A 16,038-nucleotide genomic window follows, 5' to 3' on the forward strand; every position below is an offset into this window, starting at 1 on the left:
ACCAAGTCCCAAGTCAGGCTCCCAACTCAGTGGGGGAATCTGCTTCTCCCTCTCTTCTCTCTTCTGCTCTCTCTCTCTCTCACTCACTCTATCAAATAAATAAATATCTTTTAAAAAAGGGTTTTAGGGGCGCCTGGGTGGCTTAGTGGGTACAGCCTCTGCCTTTGGCTCAGGTCATGATCTCCAGGTCCTGGGATCGAACCCCTCATCAGGCTCCCTGCTCAGCCGGGATACTGCTTACCCCTCTCTCTCTGCCTGCCTCTCTGCCTACTTGTGATCTCTGTCTATCAAATAAATAAATAAAATCTTCTAAATAAAAATTTAAAAAAGGGTTTTAAACAATTATAAAATGCTGCTAAATTTTGTTTTTATTGGCATATTATAAAAATATCAACATTCCTCTGTCTCAGCTACTGCTTCAGTTTTCATAGACCACCAAGTTTCCAAAGCAATTTGAATGGACATTATATATTCTTTATAATGTAGTATGAAGCCAGATTGGTAATATTTTTTATTTACTTTCACATTTTTGTTTTAAGGCACAGAAGGTGAATTATGAAATTACAGGTTCGCTTACAATGTTAGTTTTCCAGAAACCTGCTTCATCTTAATGACTGCTGCAAAACAAAGATGAAGTTGTTGTGAAACCACCATACTGGATCTGGGCAACATGGATTCAACCTAGTCATCCGTCCTGAAAATAGGCTAGCATCGCTAAGACAGCCACTCACTACCAGAGTCCACATAACTGAAAGAGACTAGCTCAGTTAGGTCCAGGTTCTTGGGCTACGTAGACCTGCACCCACTGAAAGCATTAACAATGAACTCTGTGACACCAAAATGAGAACCCACAATTCAGAAATCATAAAAAGCATACCATAAACCAAAATCATTCTCTGTTAAACAGCTTAGTTGTGAGCTGGGCTTTAGGTTATTGAAACAATTTGAAAGAACTAATAAATATACAATCCACACCTGCTTATAATCATAAAGGGGGTTTCAAAAACCCAATTTCAACACGAAGAGCTCATTTATCTGTGCCTTCTCCCCAAACAATAATACCCAAACGCTATGAAGCAAGAGGGTCAGTTATCTATTTACCTATCGGTGACCAACAATGGAACTTTAGTGCTTTCAAGAGTCAGGCCATTTTTATCCTTATTTTAAACTGCTAAACCAAGACTTCTGTTATCAGAAGGAGCAATCTGCTGCAAGGGTCCGCCCAAATTCCAAGCACCTGCTTTCTCTGGTCTGGAGGCAGATGGTACATCATAAAAATAAAAGTCATAGGGAAAACGTACAGAAAGCTATTCCCTTTAAAACCCTTAAGGAGGTTCTGTTTCCTAAAATCTAATACTATAAATATACATGTTTATGTTAATATCTTAGCTTAGAATTTGGGAACTTGAGGCAGGGGCATTAAAAAAAGTTTCCTTAGCCTGATTCATATGCATGTGTTCACATAGTTCCGTAGAATGGGAAAATGGCCTTTACTTTAGCTTATTAGCACCTCAACAGGACGGTTTATTTCTGGAATTTTAACAAGTATCCTATACAACAGCAGCTGTTGTCCTCTCCTTCAATACTTCCACTAACTGCATCGCTGTTAAGTTCTTTTCCAGTAACTAAGCCACTACTCAGTGGGTGTCTGAGTCAGCTGGGGCTGCTATAACCAAGTATCACAAACGCAGCGTCTTTAACTACAGGGAGTTATTTCTCACTGTTCTGGAGGCTGGGAAGTCAAAGATGGAGGCACTGGCTGGTTCAGCTCCCCTGTGAGTGTTCTCTTTCTGGTTTGCAGGCAGCTGCCTTCTCCCCATGTCCTCACAATGTAGATGGAAAGCGAGCTCTGGTATGGTCTCATGAGAACCCTCATTCCATTGTGGAGACCCCACTCTCATGATCTCACCAGAACCTGATTACCTCCCAAAGGTCCCACCTCCAGACACCATCACATGGGGATTAGGACTTCTTCGTATGAAGTTCGGAAGGACACAACCATTCAGTTCGTAACAAAGGGATCACTTCCTTTATTAGCTTTGGACTTGTATAGATGATCTAGGTGGTAATAAATCTGCTTTTTCACAATAATTATGTAAGATGGTGCTTCTCAAACCAGAATCAAACCAGAATCCCCTGCAGTGAATCAAAACATGGGTTTCTTGGCCTGAGCCCCAGAGATTCTGACTTAGCAGGTCTAGGGTGAGATCTGAGAATCTGTATTTCTCACAAGCTCCCAGGTGATGCTGATGCTCTGTCTGAGGCCAACACTTGGAAAACTATTAAGGTAAGGGCGCCTGGGTGGCTCAGTCCTTAAACGCCTGCCTTCTGCTCTGGTCATGAACCCAGGGTCCTGGGATCAAGCCTCACCTCCTCGGGCTCCTGCTCAGCCAGGAGCCCGCTTCTCCCTCTGCCCTCCCCCTGCTTGTATTCCGTCTCTCTGTCAGATAAATAAATAAAATCTTAAAAAAAAAAAAAAAGAACTACTAATGTAGGGATTCCCACTGGACCGTTAATATCAGTTATCATACTTGTATTGGCTTCTCGCTAAATATCCATTTTCCGCTGAACACATTTGAAATGTTGCACTTACATACAAAAGTGTCTAATAAGCAGATGGACAGATCTGCTGAGGGGAGACTGCTTTCTGCTGTGAGCACCCAGGGAGAGTGCATTAATGCCGTATATTCAATGAGCTAACGTGTGACTCCACAGATCACCGGGATTGACAAGAACGTCTCCTGACATCTTCTCCTTAGTAATTTTTATCCCAGAATTTAGATTTGTTCTTTAAAGTTGCTGGATTCTGCTATCCTACATCTACAAGCACACTGTAATAGTTTGGACCGATCTGTAATTTTGATAAAAGCTTAATACAAAGCCCCTGAGCAATGCTTAGTATTTATGCTCAAGCCATTTGTCCTATAACCACCCTTGCTTAAATTTTAAAGCATGGCTCTGTCACAAAACAGCCTCATAACTTTAAGATTTACTTCAAGAACACTTTGGAATGTAAACATACCTTGTTTAACTTTACAAAATATTCCAGTCCAGCTTCCAAGGGATTTGTATCACAGTTCATCTAAAAGAGAAGCACACATCTTTTTAAAAGATATGATTTTCAAGTAATCTCTACACCCAACGTGGAGCTTGAACTCACAACCCTGAGATCCAGAGTCACATGTTTTACCAACCGAGCCAGCAGGTACCCCTGGAAACATGAATTTTCAATCTTAGATGAGTGAAAATCATTTCAGTAACATCACCTTCATATGTCAGTTTTTTTCAGTGAAGAGAAACGCTTTTGGATTTTGAACACAGATTCTGAAAGGAAAGTTATAGACTGGTCTTTAAAGTAATTTTTAATCTAAAGTTGAAATGTAGCTTGTCAGGAAATATTATCATTGGAATAGCGCATTAGACCTTAAAATTCAGTTTGTTCCTGTGGCTCTTCTACTGATAATAAATATCTGAGGGATATCACAACATGCTGGTCCTCCCCGAAATAAGACACTAATATGTTTTTATATAATAGTTATATATAGTTAGGTCTTGAAAAGCTATTAGGTAATTTACTTATCTTGCAATCAGCCAGGAATCAGGACAAGCGGAGGAGAAAGCAGATGGTAGGAAAATGGCTTCGACAGAGTTCAAGAAAGAAAAAAGGAAACAAGGATTGAATATCTGCCTTTTCATTTATGGTTGAATAACTGAATAATTACAATACAATACAATATAATACACTTTATTTTTTCAAAGATTTTATGTATTTGAGAGAGAGTGAGTGAGAGAGAAAGAGAGAGCATGGTGGGGGGAAGGGGCAGAAGATGAAGCAGACGGAGCAGAGAGCCCCTATGTGTGGCTTCATCCTGGGACTCCAGGATCATGACCTGAGCCTAAGGCAGACACTTAACCAAGTGAGCCACTGAGACATCCCTATAATACACTTTAAGTTGAAACTAAAGCCACTCTTTGGGACTAGACCGGAAGTTACTGGATTTTGTTTGTTTTCTTATTGTTCCCTTTTGCACTAAGAAAACTGGCCGAAACTCCATAAAAAGTAGCCAAACTTTTTAAAAAAGACAACATAGCACTCATATAAACAAGATGAGTAATATAAACTTGTTTTTATAGGATATAAAATTTGGTCTCTCATACTTCCTAATCAATTTGAGCAACTCCAAGCTTATTTTTCTGTCTGTTCAAAGTTTCAGAATTTCTCTAGAAAAAAATGAAAACAAAGCACAGAAGATTGCCGTGGTACCACCAGAGGGCGTGCTGGCACTGCTGGGAAATCCGAGGGCTGTGGGAGGAAGAAACACTTTTTGGAGGGCTGGGGAAGAGCATGGAGAGTGGAGAAATGGCTAACTCCAAAGGCGGCATCTGCTGCTTCATTCCTTGAGGAATGTGGGGACAGAGCTGTCTCTGTCCTCTATGTCTCTCCCTGCAGCAGCCTCATCAAAAGCCCCTGCTGTAGGCTGAGAATCCCCTAGTAGATTGCCTCTCCTGAAAGAAAGAAAGAAAAAAAAAAAGCAACTTGCCCCAAAGCCCTGGTTCTTTCAGTGGCTCCTGGAAGCTTCCTCTCCACCTCAAAGCCCACTTGCTTCTGCCCACAGTCTGGATGTCCCAAGGGCCCGGCTATGCCTTCAAAGCTACCTTGTGCTCCAGTTAAATTCATCGTGTGCTAGGAACTCTATCTAATAACTCTGATAACTTTGTAGGATAAAGATAAGCTTCATTTTAGGGGTGTCTCGGTGGCTCAGTCGGTTAAGCGTCTGCCTTTGGCTCAGGTCATGATCTTGGGGGTCCTGGGATCAAGTACCACACCAGGCTCCCTGCTCAGTGAGGAGTCTGCTTCTTGCTCTCCCTCTGCCCCTCCTCATTCCCTGCTTGTGCTCTTTTTTTCTCTCTCAAATAAATAAATAAAATCTTTTTAAAAAATAAGATAATCTTCATTTTATGGAGAAATAAACAGAGGTTCTGGAGGGTTAAGTCCACATAGCTAATACGTGATGGAGGATAAATTCAAACCCAAGAGACCGCACTCTGAAGTATATCCTTTACTACTATCCTTTATGTCACTTGTCAGGCCGCAAACTCAAGGAAACAACTTCTAAGGAGATATGAAAAAATTAAGGGGTCCAGAGATAGCCTGCCATTGGAGATAAAACAGAACAGACTCTGAACCACAGTTTGGCTATTTCTGTGTAATCAGAACTAAGTTGTTTACTGTTTCTCAGTGTGATTGTGTATAGAATAGGATCATTTAGATACCACCCACCAACTCCAAATCCCTTGCCCAAGAATCAACAATAATAACTTCTTCAGGGAGAGTTGAGAAAGTAAAATAAATCATGCCCATGGAAAACCCACAGAAACCCTTAGTTCCCATTACCAACACTGGAAGCAGGTTAGACCAACACATCCTAGATCACCAACTCTCTTCCTCAGAAACACACATTTTGGTGTCATTTCCCCAAAAGGTACATAAGAAGAAAATGAGGGTGGGCGGGCAATGCAGCAGAAGAAGAGGAAGAAAAGCACCCCTCAGACACTGTGGGGCAAACAGGCCCCCTAGAGAAGCCGCAGCTCCACACACAGTCAGAGATGGATGTCCGGGGCTCTTGGCCAAATGGGAGGAGGTAAAGCAGAATAAACAGTGTGTCATAATTCCACCAAACTTTCAATTGGGAAATGAAGGAGAAAAACATCTTCCCTTAATTAAATAAAGTTATCTAGTAGCACATCGTTGCTGACATAACAGCCAGAGCCAGTGTTGATGCAATTAAAACTAGCCCTTACATCAAAGTCAGATACAATAAACAAAACTGTAACGAAGATCAGCATCTCAAACCTCTGACCCCCAGGCTCTGAAAGCCTTCTCCAGTCTTAAGGCATTCATGGCGTATGTTCCGAAGTTATCGATTCCCTCCTCCTGGCCTGCGTTCATGATAACATCATAAAGGGCTGCGGAGTCTTCTCGTCTGTGGTACAGCTCCCAACCCAGCTCACCTGAAACAAACCCACAAGTACCCACTCGAGTGAGGTCAATGATCACTCGGTCTAACGTGCATTAGCGAAAACACATAAATAAATAGAGTGTGTCCACTTATGTAATATAGATATGCTGGAGTTTTAAAAGATCAGCTCACCACAAAGTTGCAACAAACTCCCCCCTGCAAAGGCAGATGCCATATCACAGATTCATTCATGCCCCAGCTTGTCTCCCACATAGACAGAGATATCCAGGACACCTCTTCTCATGACACAGAAAGCCAGTAATACAGGACTTAATCCGGACCCTTGACCTTAGCTTCATAATGTTAAGTGAGTAATTAGCACAGCAGAGTTTATCACGATAAAGGGTTTGAGGTTTAGAAACCTCAGCCCCCGGGGCGTGTGGGTGGTTCAGTCGGTTGAGCGGCCAACTGTTGGTTTCAGCTCAGGTCATGATCTCCTGGTCCTGGGATTGAGCCCCAGGTCAGGCTCTGTGCTCAAGGGGGAGTGGGAGTCTGCTTATGGATTCTCTCTCCTTCTCCCTCTGCCCCTCCCCCTGCTTCTGCTCTCTCGTGCTCTCTCTCAAATGAACAAATAAATTTTTATTGAAAGAAAGAAAGAGAAAGAAAGAGAGAAAAAGGGAAAGAAAAAGAAAGAAAGAAAGAAAGAAAGAAAAGGAAGGAACCTCAATCCCCAGCTCCTTGTCCCCAAATCACAAGGCTTAAAAATATAGACAATCAACAATTATTCAAATGGTCTTCACTGTGGGAGAACCATGAACCCTAATGCCCCCACACTCCTCTTCTTCCCACTTGGTCCTTTTATTTACCATGAGAGCTGGGCAAAACCCAAAGGAAATGAAACCCAACCCGAACAGTCTGTCTATTTTTTATTCTGCTTATGTTTTATGCTAGTCACTACTTTGCGAGGGTCAAGTGAAAGAAGGATGGGGAAAGTGGACAGTGGAAGCCCAGAGAAGAACTATAGCCTTTACACTTCCTGTATGTTCTCCTTGTTCCCCAGTGTTGAGGGCTGATGCTGATGTTTTTCCAGGATACCACCAGAACAAGAGTAACGTGTAACTGAATGAAGGCCTGGGCACCAAGTACTGTGTGAAAGAACAAGGAGGACCAGAGGAAGTTGGAAGTGAGCCCACAGCACCAATTGGGAACCGAAGAGCAATCATTCATTTCTATTTCAAAGACACAGTATGTACAAGGTTAGGTGCTATAAGAAGACTTCCCTAAAAGAGCCTTAATGGTAATACTTGAACAGAGGTACTTGATACATTTAACGTTTCTATAAGAGATTTTATCTATGGGAGACCATCTTTTTTTTTCTTTTTCTTTTCTTTTCTTCTTTTTTTTTTTTTTAAGATTTTTAAGGTTTATTTATTTGACAGAGAGCGAGCACAAGCAGGAGGAGAGGGAGAAGCAAACTCCCTGCTGAGCAGGAAGCCCAATGTGGGTCTCGATCCCAGGACCCTGGGATCATGACCTGACCCAAAGGCAGGTGCTGAACCTACAGAGCCCCCCAGATGCCCCATGGGAGACCATCTTGAATGTTTCTAGAAAGAGTCAGTTGACCTGAATATGCTGTCAACCCTTCCAACGATTCTAACAGCTATCCTCTTCCAACTTTTTTATCTACCCTTCCAAATAATAAGGTGTCATGGGATTGGAACAATGATTGGAAATCTGGGAAATGGCTCTCCCAGACTAGGAGTGAACAGACTTATTATTTTAAGAGTTGGACAGGAGAAATCTTCCTCCAGAGTTATACTGACAAAAGTGTGCGTGTCTGCAAGGGGATGTGTGTATGTGTGCGCACAGGCATATGTTCATTTGTGCTCGCTTCTTTTACATTTTAGAGGCCTCCTCTGAAATTTTAGAGAATTATTTTCCAATTCTTACCAGTATAAGATATCCTAATAGCAGTGACAGGAATGTTTGAAACCTTTAAAGACTTGGTTTGAAGAAACTTGAAAACATCGTCACTAAGATCTTCAGCAGTCAGTTTCTGAAGAACCTTTCTTGCATGGGGCCCTGCAACACCAAGGACCCCAAGCTCATCGGTTATGTTTTTAATTTCAACATCATATCCACCGTTGACAGCTTCTTCTTCAATCCATCTGCATTTGAGTCACAAACATTGTGTTAATCTTGCTTGAATAATGCATGTTGGTAACATATTAATTCTCTGAAGACATGTTCTGTGTCTAGAATTACTAGGAAGTCCCCAGAGTGTCATTTCGTATAACAACCTAATTTTTTAAGTTGAGGAAACTGAGTCCCAGAGATATTCAGTGATTCTCTTTAAACCACCCACTTATAAACTTGGGGATAATTTTTCATAGTACAGAAGGAGCCTTCAATTTAAGTAAGTTCTGCCACATAATTCTTTTAAATAGTGACAGCCCTATTGCATTTAAACTAATGATTCAATCTTCAAAGATTTGAACCCAAATTTTCTCTAATACCTATACACAGAAGGCCCATTTGTGCTGCTGAAGGTTAATAATGTGCCCTGCCACCAGACACATAATTGCTTTGACAATCAGAAGGAAACAATAAAAATTCTAAAGACTGGTTTCAATTTCTAAGTCTTGATGAATTATTGGAACCCAGTTTTAGGGTTTGTTTATAATTTATTGAGAGTCCCTGGAGCTACATAAAATGATCATCTGGGTTTACACAAAGCTATGCTACTAAGATACATCTTGGGTTGGAGGGTATACTTTGCATCATTTTACAACCATAGTGAGAATCTCAGAGTAAGACATCTATTAAACAATAGCATTTGAAATATTTTTGGAATATTTTGGAAAAAGACTAAGGTTTGATAGTAGACTAAATCATAGACCAAAGACTCACGTGAAGGATTGACGTGGCAAGTCAATGATTTAAATCTAGCTGTGGGCCAGAGAGCAACAAGCATGAAGAAGGAGGAAGATAACCCAGGGAAGCCGCTTACTGAAGTGGACTGAACACGGGCATCAGAATCAAAAGGAACTGGTTTACACAAGTTACTCTAAGTCAGACTTCAGTTTTCTCATATGAAAATGGGAATAATATAGACCTTGCAGATATATCTATTAAGAGGATTAACTGAGATAATGTCTAAAGAGAGTTTTGACACTTGATGATGCCTAATAATTAGGAGTTAATATTTTTAGAACCAGCAAACTCTATGAATGGATTACCTTTGGGGGGGAAGAGTGGGGACAGGGTCCCTCACTTCGAATAATTTCCTATAAAAGACATGAAGTTTAATTGAAACAAAAAGGTTTAAGAATTAAAGTTGTACTTTCAGCTACTGGTAAAAGAAAAGCTCACTGCAAGATTGAGTCAGTACACAATCCACATAAAATTTTCTTATTAGGTGCATACTTACCGAAGATCATGAAGTTCAGATCCAGAACCAGTTATTAGTAAAAACTCCCCAGGAGTTTGGTGAGAAACAGTCAACTCAGCATATACTCGACCTTTTGGTGTCAACATATGACTTATATTCGTAAAACCCACCTACACAGAAGAATTTAAAATTACCTCAGGATGCAAATGAAATCTTACATATCCTTTTAATACAATGTGGAAATAAAAATGCAAGTATCAACAATGAAAAACATCTGACTCTTACCATTTATATCAATTGTGTGAACTATCTTTAAACCTAAACCCAAGATTAATTTTGAAGTTCTTAATTTCAATGATAATTATAACTATTTGTCATAAAAATTACACTGGAGTCAATTTTGCAGTTCCCTGCTGACACAATTTAGCAAAGTCATAAGGTCCTTGGATGATAATTCATTCAACAAAATTTAAATTAGAAAATTAGCTAGAATATTCATGGTCTGTTGAAGAGCTCCAGCATTCATACAGAAATCATTAGGTGTTCTAAAATAACATACTAACTGGAAAAAAAAAAATGAGAGAACAGAGAATTAAGCAGGCCAGAATCCTGACCCTCGAACCCATATAAGGTTATTTACCTTTGGGATGACATTTGCAAAGAGATGGTCCAACAATCGAACAGAGTCTTGGCCTTTGATGTTAAACTTGCCAAATGGTGACAGGTCAATAACCCCTACTTTTTGCATAACCTGTTTATACTCAAACCCCACAGGCTCAAACCAGTTTGTGCGGCGAAAACTGGGCCTGAAACACAACGCTTGTCATAAAACAACTGTCATTCATTTAAAAAAAAATACAGAATATTTACTAAATGCTATTAATCTAGAAAATCCCCTTTAGAGAAAAAAGTACAACCTAACGTTCTGTTCTGTGAATCATACATATATGGTAGAAACTGATTTTTTTAAAGGTACTCTTCTATTCCTTTGACCCATTTTGGAGTGAATGATGTAGTATTAATTAAGTAGAGATTATGATAGGCCATGCGGGCTCTCAGATCTGGAAGGAGGCACAGAAGTCTACCAGTCCTGAGGTTTTCAATCTTGGTTGCATATTAGAATCACCTGGGGAGCATGTAAAAAAATCACCTTTTTTTTGGATATAATTAAATCAGAATATGAGGGGGTAGAGCTATCATCTCCAGTGCATCTCAAACACTGAAACAACTACAAATCACTTATACTTGTTAAAATGCAGATTCTAATGCAGCAGGTCTGGGGCAGGGCCCTACACTCTGCATTCTTAGAGGTGATGCTCATGCTGTTGGTCCACACCCAGAATAAGGACTTGGTTCAACATCTTCATTTTTTAGAGAAAAGGCATAAGGTGATTTCCAAGGCTTTTGCCTTAGTAAATGACAGCGCTTGTCCTGGAACAAAAGTCCACTGACTGATGGAGGGTCCTTTCTACTTGACAGAGGTGACTTCTAATGTGGTATTTTAACCACAGAACAGACAACTGTCTGCTAAATGAGTTTTCAGTCATTTAATTATTAAAATAATAGAAGAAACCGGTCAGATCCAAAGAGCAAAGGTGAAGAATAGATCTGGCATTTACCTGAGTCATTTAGGAAAAACCGAACCAGTATTTTGCCCCAAGACATTCTAGACTGATTGTCGACTGAGCCCAAACTCATTAATCAACAACTGGGACTCTACTATTCTTTATACCATTTAGACCTGGTCTTAAAGTAGACATTAAAATCTGCTTAAACACACAAAATGGAAAGTCCAAAAGAGAGAGAGAGAGAGAGAGAGAGATAAGTAACAATTTCTAGATTTGCTATTTGTTTTCTCTTGGTTTATGGATTCTTATGAGAAAAAATATATAATCACTACTAATCCCAAACGACAATGGCATATAATCCAAGTGCAACTATGGCAACGACTTTAGAGGAATTCAGAGAATTGTTTTAGTGATGTGCTCTATGCTTTAGCTTAATGTAAAATGCTAAGTAAATTATCTTTCCCCCTAATTTATCAATGGTACACATAATTTGCATGACTCATTGCACACACACTAGAAAGCTGTTGCTATGAGCTCTTCCTTGATCAACAGAAAATCCATATTGACATACTATTTCCATTCAGTGGGATTTGATCAGTCCTCCTAAACCAGGACACATCTTTAGGAGCCAACTGAAGCCAGGGGGTATGTGGAGGGGATGGGGAAGGTTCCTCTGAGCTCCTGGAAATGCCAAGTAGACACCTCACCTCAGCTGGCTGCAGGACTCTGGAGGCCACAGGGGTCCTAGATGCAAGCCAGTGTCATATGGCATAGACTAATGCTTCCACTGCCAGAAAATAACTTTTTTTAAAAGATTTTATTTATTTATTTATTTTGACAGATGGAGATCACAAGTAGGCAGAGAGGCAGGCAGAGAGAGAGGAGGAAGCAGGCCCCCCTGATGAGCAGAGAGCCCGATGTGGGGCTCGATCCCAGGACCCTGGGATCATGACCTGAGCCGAAGGCAGAGGCTTTAAACCACTGAGCCACCCAGGTGCCCCCAGAAAATAACTTTTGTAGGAAAAGGCTCAATGCTCTTGGGAATGGGGTAAAGTGACTTGGAGTGGGGGGCGGGGGTGTTTTTCTTATGTCCCTCCATTCCATCTCCAAAATTTCATTCTACATTCGGAGCCTCAGGCATGTTACCATTCACTTACCTGTACTGAGTGTCCTGACCCGGTTTGTAGAACCAATGTGGCTGCTCCCAGCCTGCATGGAAACCCATGGAACACTTAGACTCCAGGGTTTTATAAAGCCCGCTGACTCGCTGAGTCGGCCTCCCAGCAAATCGTTCTTCTTTAGGATAACCAACTGAAAAAGAAAAACTAGTACCTAAATAGCATATAACCAAAACTATAAACAACTTTGAAGGCATTCAAAAAATAGAAAACACAGTTCTTAACACCCAGAAGCATATATATAGATATAGATATAGGTATATATATCTTATGTAAAAGATAGAAATTTCACTTCTTGTGGTGACCATTTCACAATGTATACAAATGTCAAAATGCTGTTGTATGCCTGAAACTAACATAATATTGTATGTCAACTATACTGCAATTTTAAGAAATTATGTAAAAGGGTACCTGGGTGGCTCAGTCAGCTAAGCGACTGACTCTTGGTTTCAGCTCAGGTAGTAATCTCAGGGTCCTGAGATGGAGCCCCAAGTCAGGCTCTGGGCTCAACACAGAGTCTACTTGGGACTTTCTCTCTCCCTCTCCCCCCTCCCCTAACTCATTTGCTCTCTCTCTCTCTCTCTCAAATAAATAAATAAATCTTTTTAAAAATCTTATGTAAAAAAAGCCAAACTATCATTTATATAACTATCCAAGGCTAGTGTAAAAGGAGACTTAGACCTTAAAATCACTGATACACTCTGATGTTAAAGATACACGTTCACATAGATTCCTTGTTGTGTCTTAAAGGCATAGTGCTTATTAGAATCCCTACGTACTCCTACCACAGTGCACAGAATAGCAAGCAGCTCAAATCAGAGGCACTGCAAGTCGATTCGGAATACACTTTGTAGATAACTGTAAATTTGCACTTTACCAATATTGTTGAATCCATATGACTCTCTTGCTTTGGCCTCAGTGTACTGCGTTGTTGTCCATTTGCCATAGCGATTGGGATCCAATTCTATCAGATCAAAAGGTGGTTCTCCATGCAGGATCCAGTCACTGAGATATTTCCCCACACCGCCAGCATGGATTATGCCATATCTTTCAAAATACAGAGATAAATACACCGTTACTAAAATATGTTGTCTTCAAATAATGAAACATGTACAACTATTTTACAGGTCCCCCAAGCTGGAGTGTTTTGTGCTATTCAGAACACTCTACAACATAATGTAATCTTTTTTCTCACAAAAAAAAAATATATGTTTAGGCATCTAAGTTAAAGGGACCTGACTGTATAGCTAGTTTGTTTCCATGGTTTCAAGAGATGCATACCTGCAAAATACCCTACAGCTCTAGGGAAGAGGCTCACTTTAGGAAAATGGGGGAAAGGAAACAAAGAGGAAGACTTAGTTATGATCTCCTCAGCCCCCATCCCCACCCCCGCCGGGAGCTAGGAGTATCTTGGAGTGACAGGAAGCTTGCAGGAGAAACTGTACACTGCAGAGGGGCACAAGCATCTCTTCTCAGACTCAATTTAGTTCAAGTCCCCTTAGGTGAGGATCTCTGTGCAGGTACCTAAACCTTGATCTCAGAAACATTCAGAGGAAGAGGCACTCACCCAGGGGCTTGTGGGGAGGGGAGGGAAAGGACCGCCGTCCCTTGTGTTTTGCAACAAATGGGTCACTTGTTGGCAAAGGTTGGCTGGTTTGTTATTTCTATATGATGATGCTTTAAAACCAAGAACATGACTGTGGTGGATAATTTGATCTCAGATGAAGGAATCACAGTTTCACACTGGCTGCATGTAGTTCTACCCACTCATGCTAGTCATGAAGGACTTTCCTGTAGGTCTGTCTGTGGTTTAGGTCAAGAGAAGCATCTGAGTAATTGGATGAGCAGAAAGTCATTGGGGGCGGTGGGGGGGTGGACCAAGAAAAGGAGCTACAGGGGCAGACCTCAAAATACCAGAAATTCCAGTATCCCAAATGGATTCTAACAGCCAGAATCACTCTGAGAGCTTGGGAGGACCTTAGCAAAAGACTATAAATGTTAACTAACTTTTCCCACAAGATACCAGTTTGGTTATTTTATAAAAATGAATGACTGGAGCGCCTGGGTGGCTCAGTGGGTTGAGCCTCTGCCTTCGTCTCAGGTCATGATCTCGGGGTCCTGGAATCGAGCCCTGCGTCGGGCTCTCTGCTCAATGGGTGGCCTGCTTCTCCCTCTTCACGGCTTGTGTTCTTTTATGCTCTCTCTCTCTCAAATAAATAAAATCTTTAAAAAACAAAAAAGAATGACTAAAGTTGTTACGAGGATATTCCTCAGAGAGAATAAAGAGGCAACAATTTATACTTCTTTGAATCATTTTAAAAAGTGACATGGGTCATCACAATCACCCATAAAAATTTTCACTAAGTTTCAAGAAGGTAATAAAAATGTTTAAACATGCTTAAAATTCACCCATCCAGGTCCATGGACGATATACAAAAGCCGTCACTTTTGAGAGCTAGAGATACCGTTGATAGGGCCTGAAATTGTGTAGTTTTATTAACATTCATTGAGTGACTGCTCTTTGCCAGGCATTGCTTCCATCTAACATGTACCAGCTGATTTATTCTTTAACACTTTTATTTCACCAACAGGAAGACCAGCCCCCACACAGGGATTCAGTAAGGTCACCCTTTCATAAAGAGCAGATTCAGGATCCAGACTCACTCATCTGACCCCAGTGTACACGCCCTATTACTGGACTTTGCTCCTTCGATGGTTCTCAATTTTTTTTTTCCAGCCAAGACACACTTGACAGACAGTATTCACATTCTTGACAGACACTTTGGGCCAAGCCAGGGCTGTGCCACGGTTTCCTTTGGTCTCACTGCTACACCATTCTGTTCTCTCTCTTTTAACAATGTATATGAGCTAACAAGTAGGGCAGAGCGCTGTTCACTGGGGATAATCCCAAATCAAGTCTAATTTGTTTTCAGAAAGTAAATCCTTGACAAACTTCAGCTCTCCGACCATTAACAAGTTATATGTAAAATGCCACACAACTCAGTGTTCCAAAACAATTATTGGGAGGCCCTGGCTTAGTAGCTAAACGTAAGTATGGAGTAAGAGAGACCTGGGTATGGTTTTTCTTCTGCCAGTATTAGCTGTGTGACCTCGGGCAAATTCCGTAACCACCCTAAGCTTTAGTCTTCTTTTGCACACGCTTTCTTTATGGTGCTGGTGGAGAATTCACGGACATGGCGTTGAAAAGCACATAACAGGTGGGCGCCTGGGTGGCTCAGTGGGTTAAGCCGCTGCCTTCGGCTCAGGTCATGATCTCAGGGTCCTGGGATCGAGTCCTGCGTCGGGCTCTCTGCTCAGCAGGGAGCCTGCTTCCCTCTCTCTCTCTCTGCCTGCCTCTCAATCTACTTGTGATCTCTCTCTGTCAAATAATAAATAAAATTAAAAAAAAAAAAAAAAGAAAAGCACATAACAGGCAAGCAATACATGGTGGCTATTGGGTCCTTGTATAGCCAACAACTGATTATGCCTGTGCCCAGCTGGTAAGATTTTCATAAGGAACTAATGTGTGAAGGGGAAGTGGAAGGGAACTTGATGGGGAAAGGAGAGGTGGGTTCTTCCGTTGCTGGTATTAAGCTGTGGCGCCTGCTTCTTCTAGATGGCCCTGCTCCTGTGCTTTTTGAGTGTTTGCGTCTGCTCTGTGCAATAGCTCTGCTACACTGTCACATGTAACATCTTATAGCACTCCCCCCTCCTTTAATTTGCTGTTTGTAATCTGTTCTACACCAAGAAAACTAGATTCAATTCAATACAATCCATTCAACATTTGGGGGGCATGACATCAGTCACCTAGAAACAGAAAACCTTGTTAGAATTGTGACAAAACAAAAGTAAAACAGCCTTGACTGAGGGTGATCTGTGAATAAGGTTAAAAAACAAAACAAAACTGGCATATATGTAGACAGTTTGCAAATTCTCTAAAT

The 16,038-nt window shown here is 41.0% G+C and overlaps 1 protein-coding gene across 1 annotated transcript in view; it reads right to left on the minus strand.

Annotated features, from left to right (window-relative positions):
- Positions 1–16,038, minus strand: part of LOC111148380 (dimethylglycine dehydrogenase) — a 65,981-nt gene that overhangs the window by 19,059 nt on the left and 30,884 nt on the right. Inside the window, exons 8-14 of the mRNA XM_022504885.1 lie at positions 12,975–13,144; positions 12,077–12,230; positions 9,992–10,157; positions 9,391–9,521; positions 7,911–8,128; positions 5,855–6,012; positions 3,023–3,082 (exon numbers count right to left, since the gene is read on the minus strand). Coding sequence (XP_022360593.1) covers positions 3,023–3,082; positions 5,855–6,012; positions 7,911–8,128; positions 9,391–9,521; positions 9,992–10,157; positions 12,077–12,230; positions 12,975–13,144 — 1,057 coding nt within the window. The remainder of the gene's footprint in view (positions 1–3,022; positions 3,083–5,854; positions 6,013–7,910; positions 8,129–9,390; positions 9,522–9,991; positions 10,158–12,076; positions 12,231–12,974; positions 13,145–16,038) is intronic.

Source organism: Enhydra lutris, unplaced genomic scaffold (assembly GCF_002288905.1).
Source record: "Enhydra lutris kenyoni isolate GAN:26980312 unplaced genomic scaffold, ASM228890v2 scaffoldscaffold19, whole genome shotgun sequence".
NCBI classification, from domain to species: Eukaryota; Metazoa; Chordata; class Mammalia; order Carnivora; family Mustelidae; genus Enhydra; species Enhydra lutris.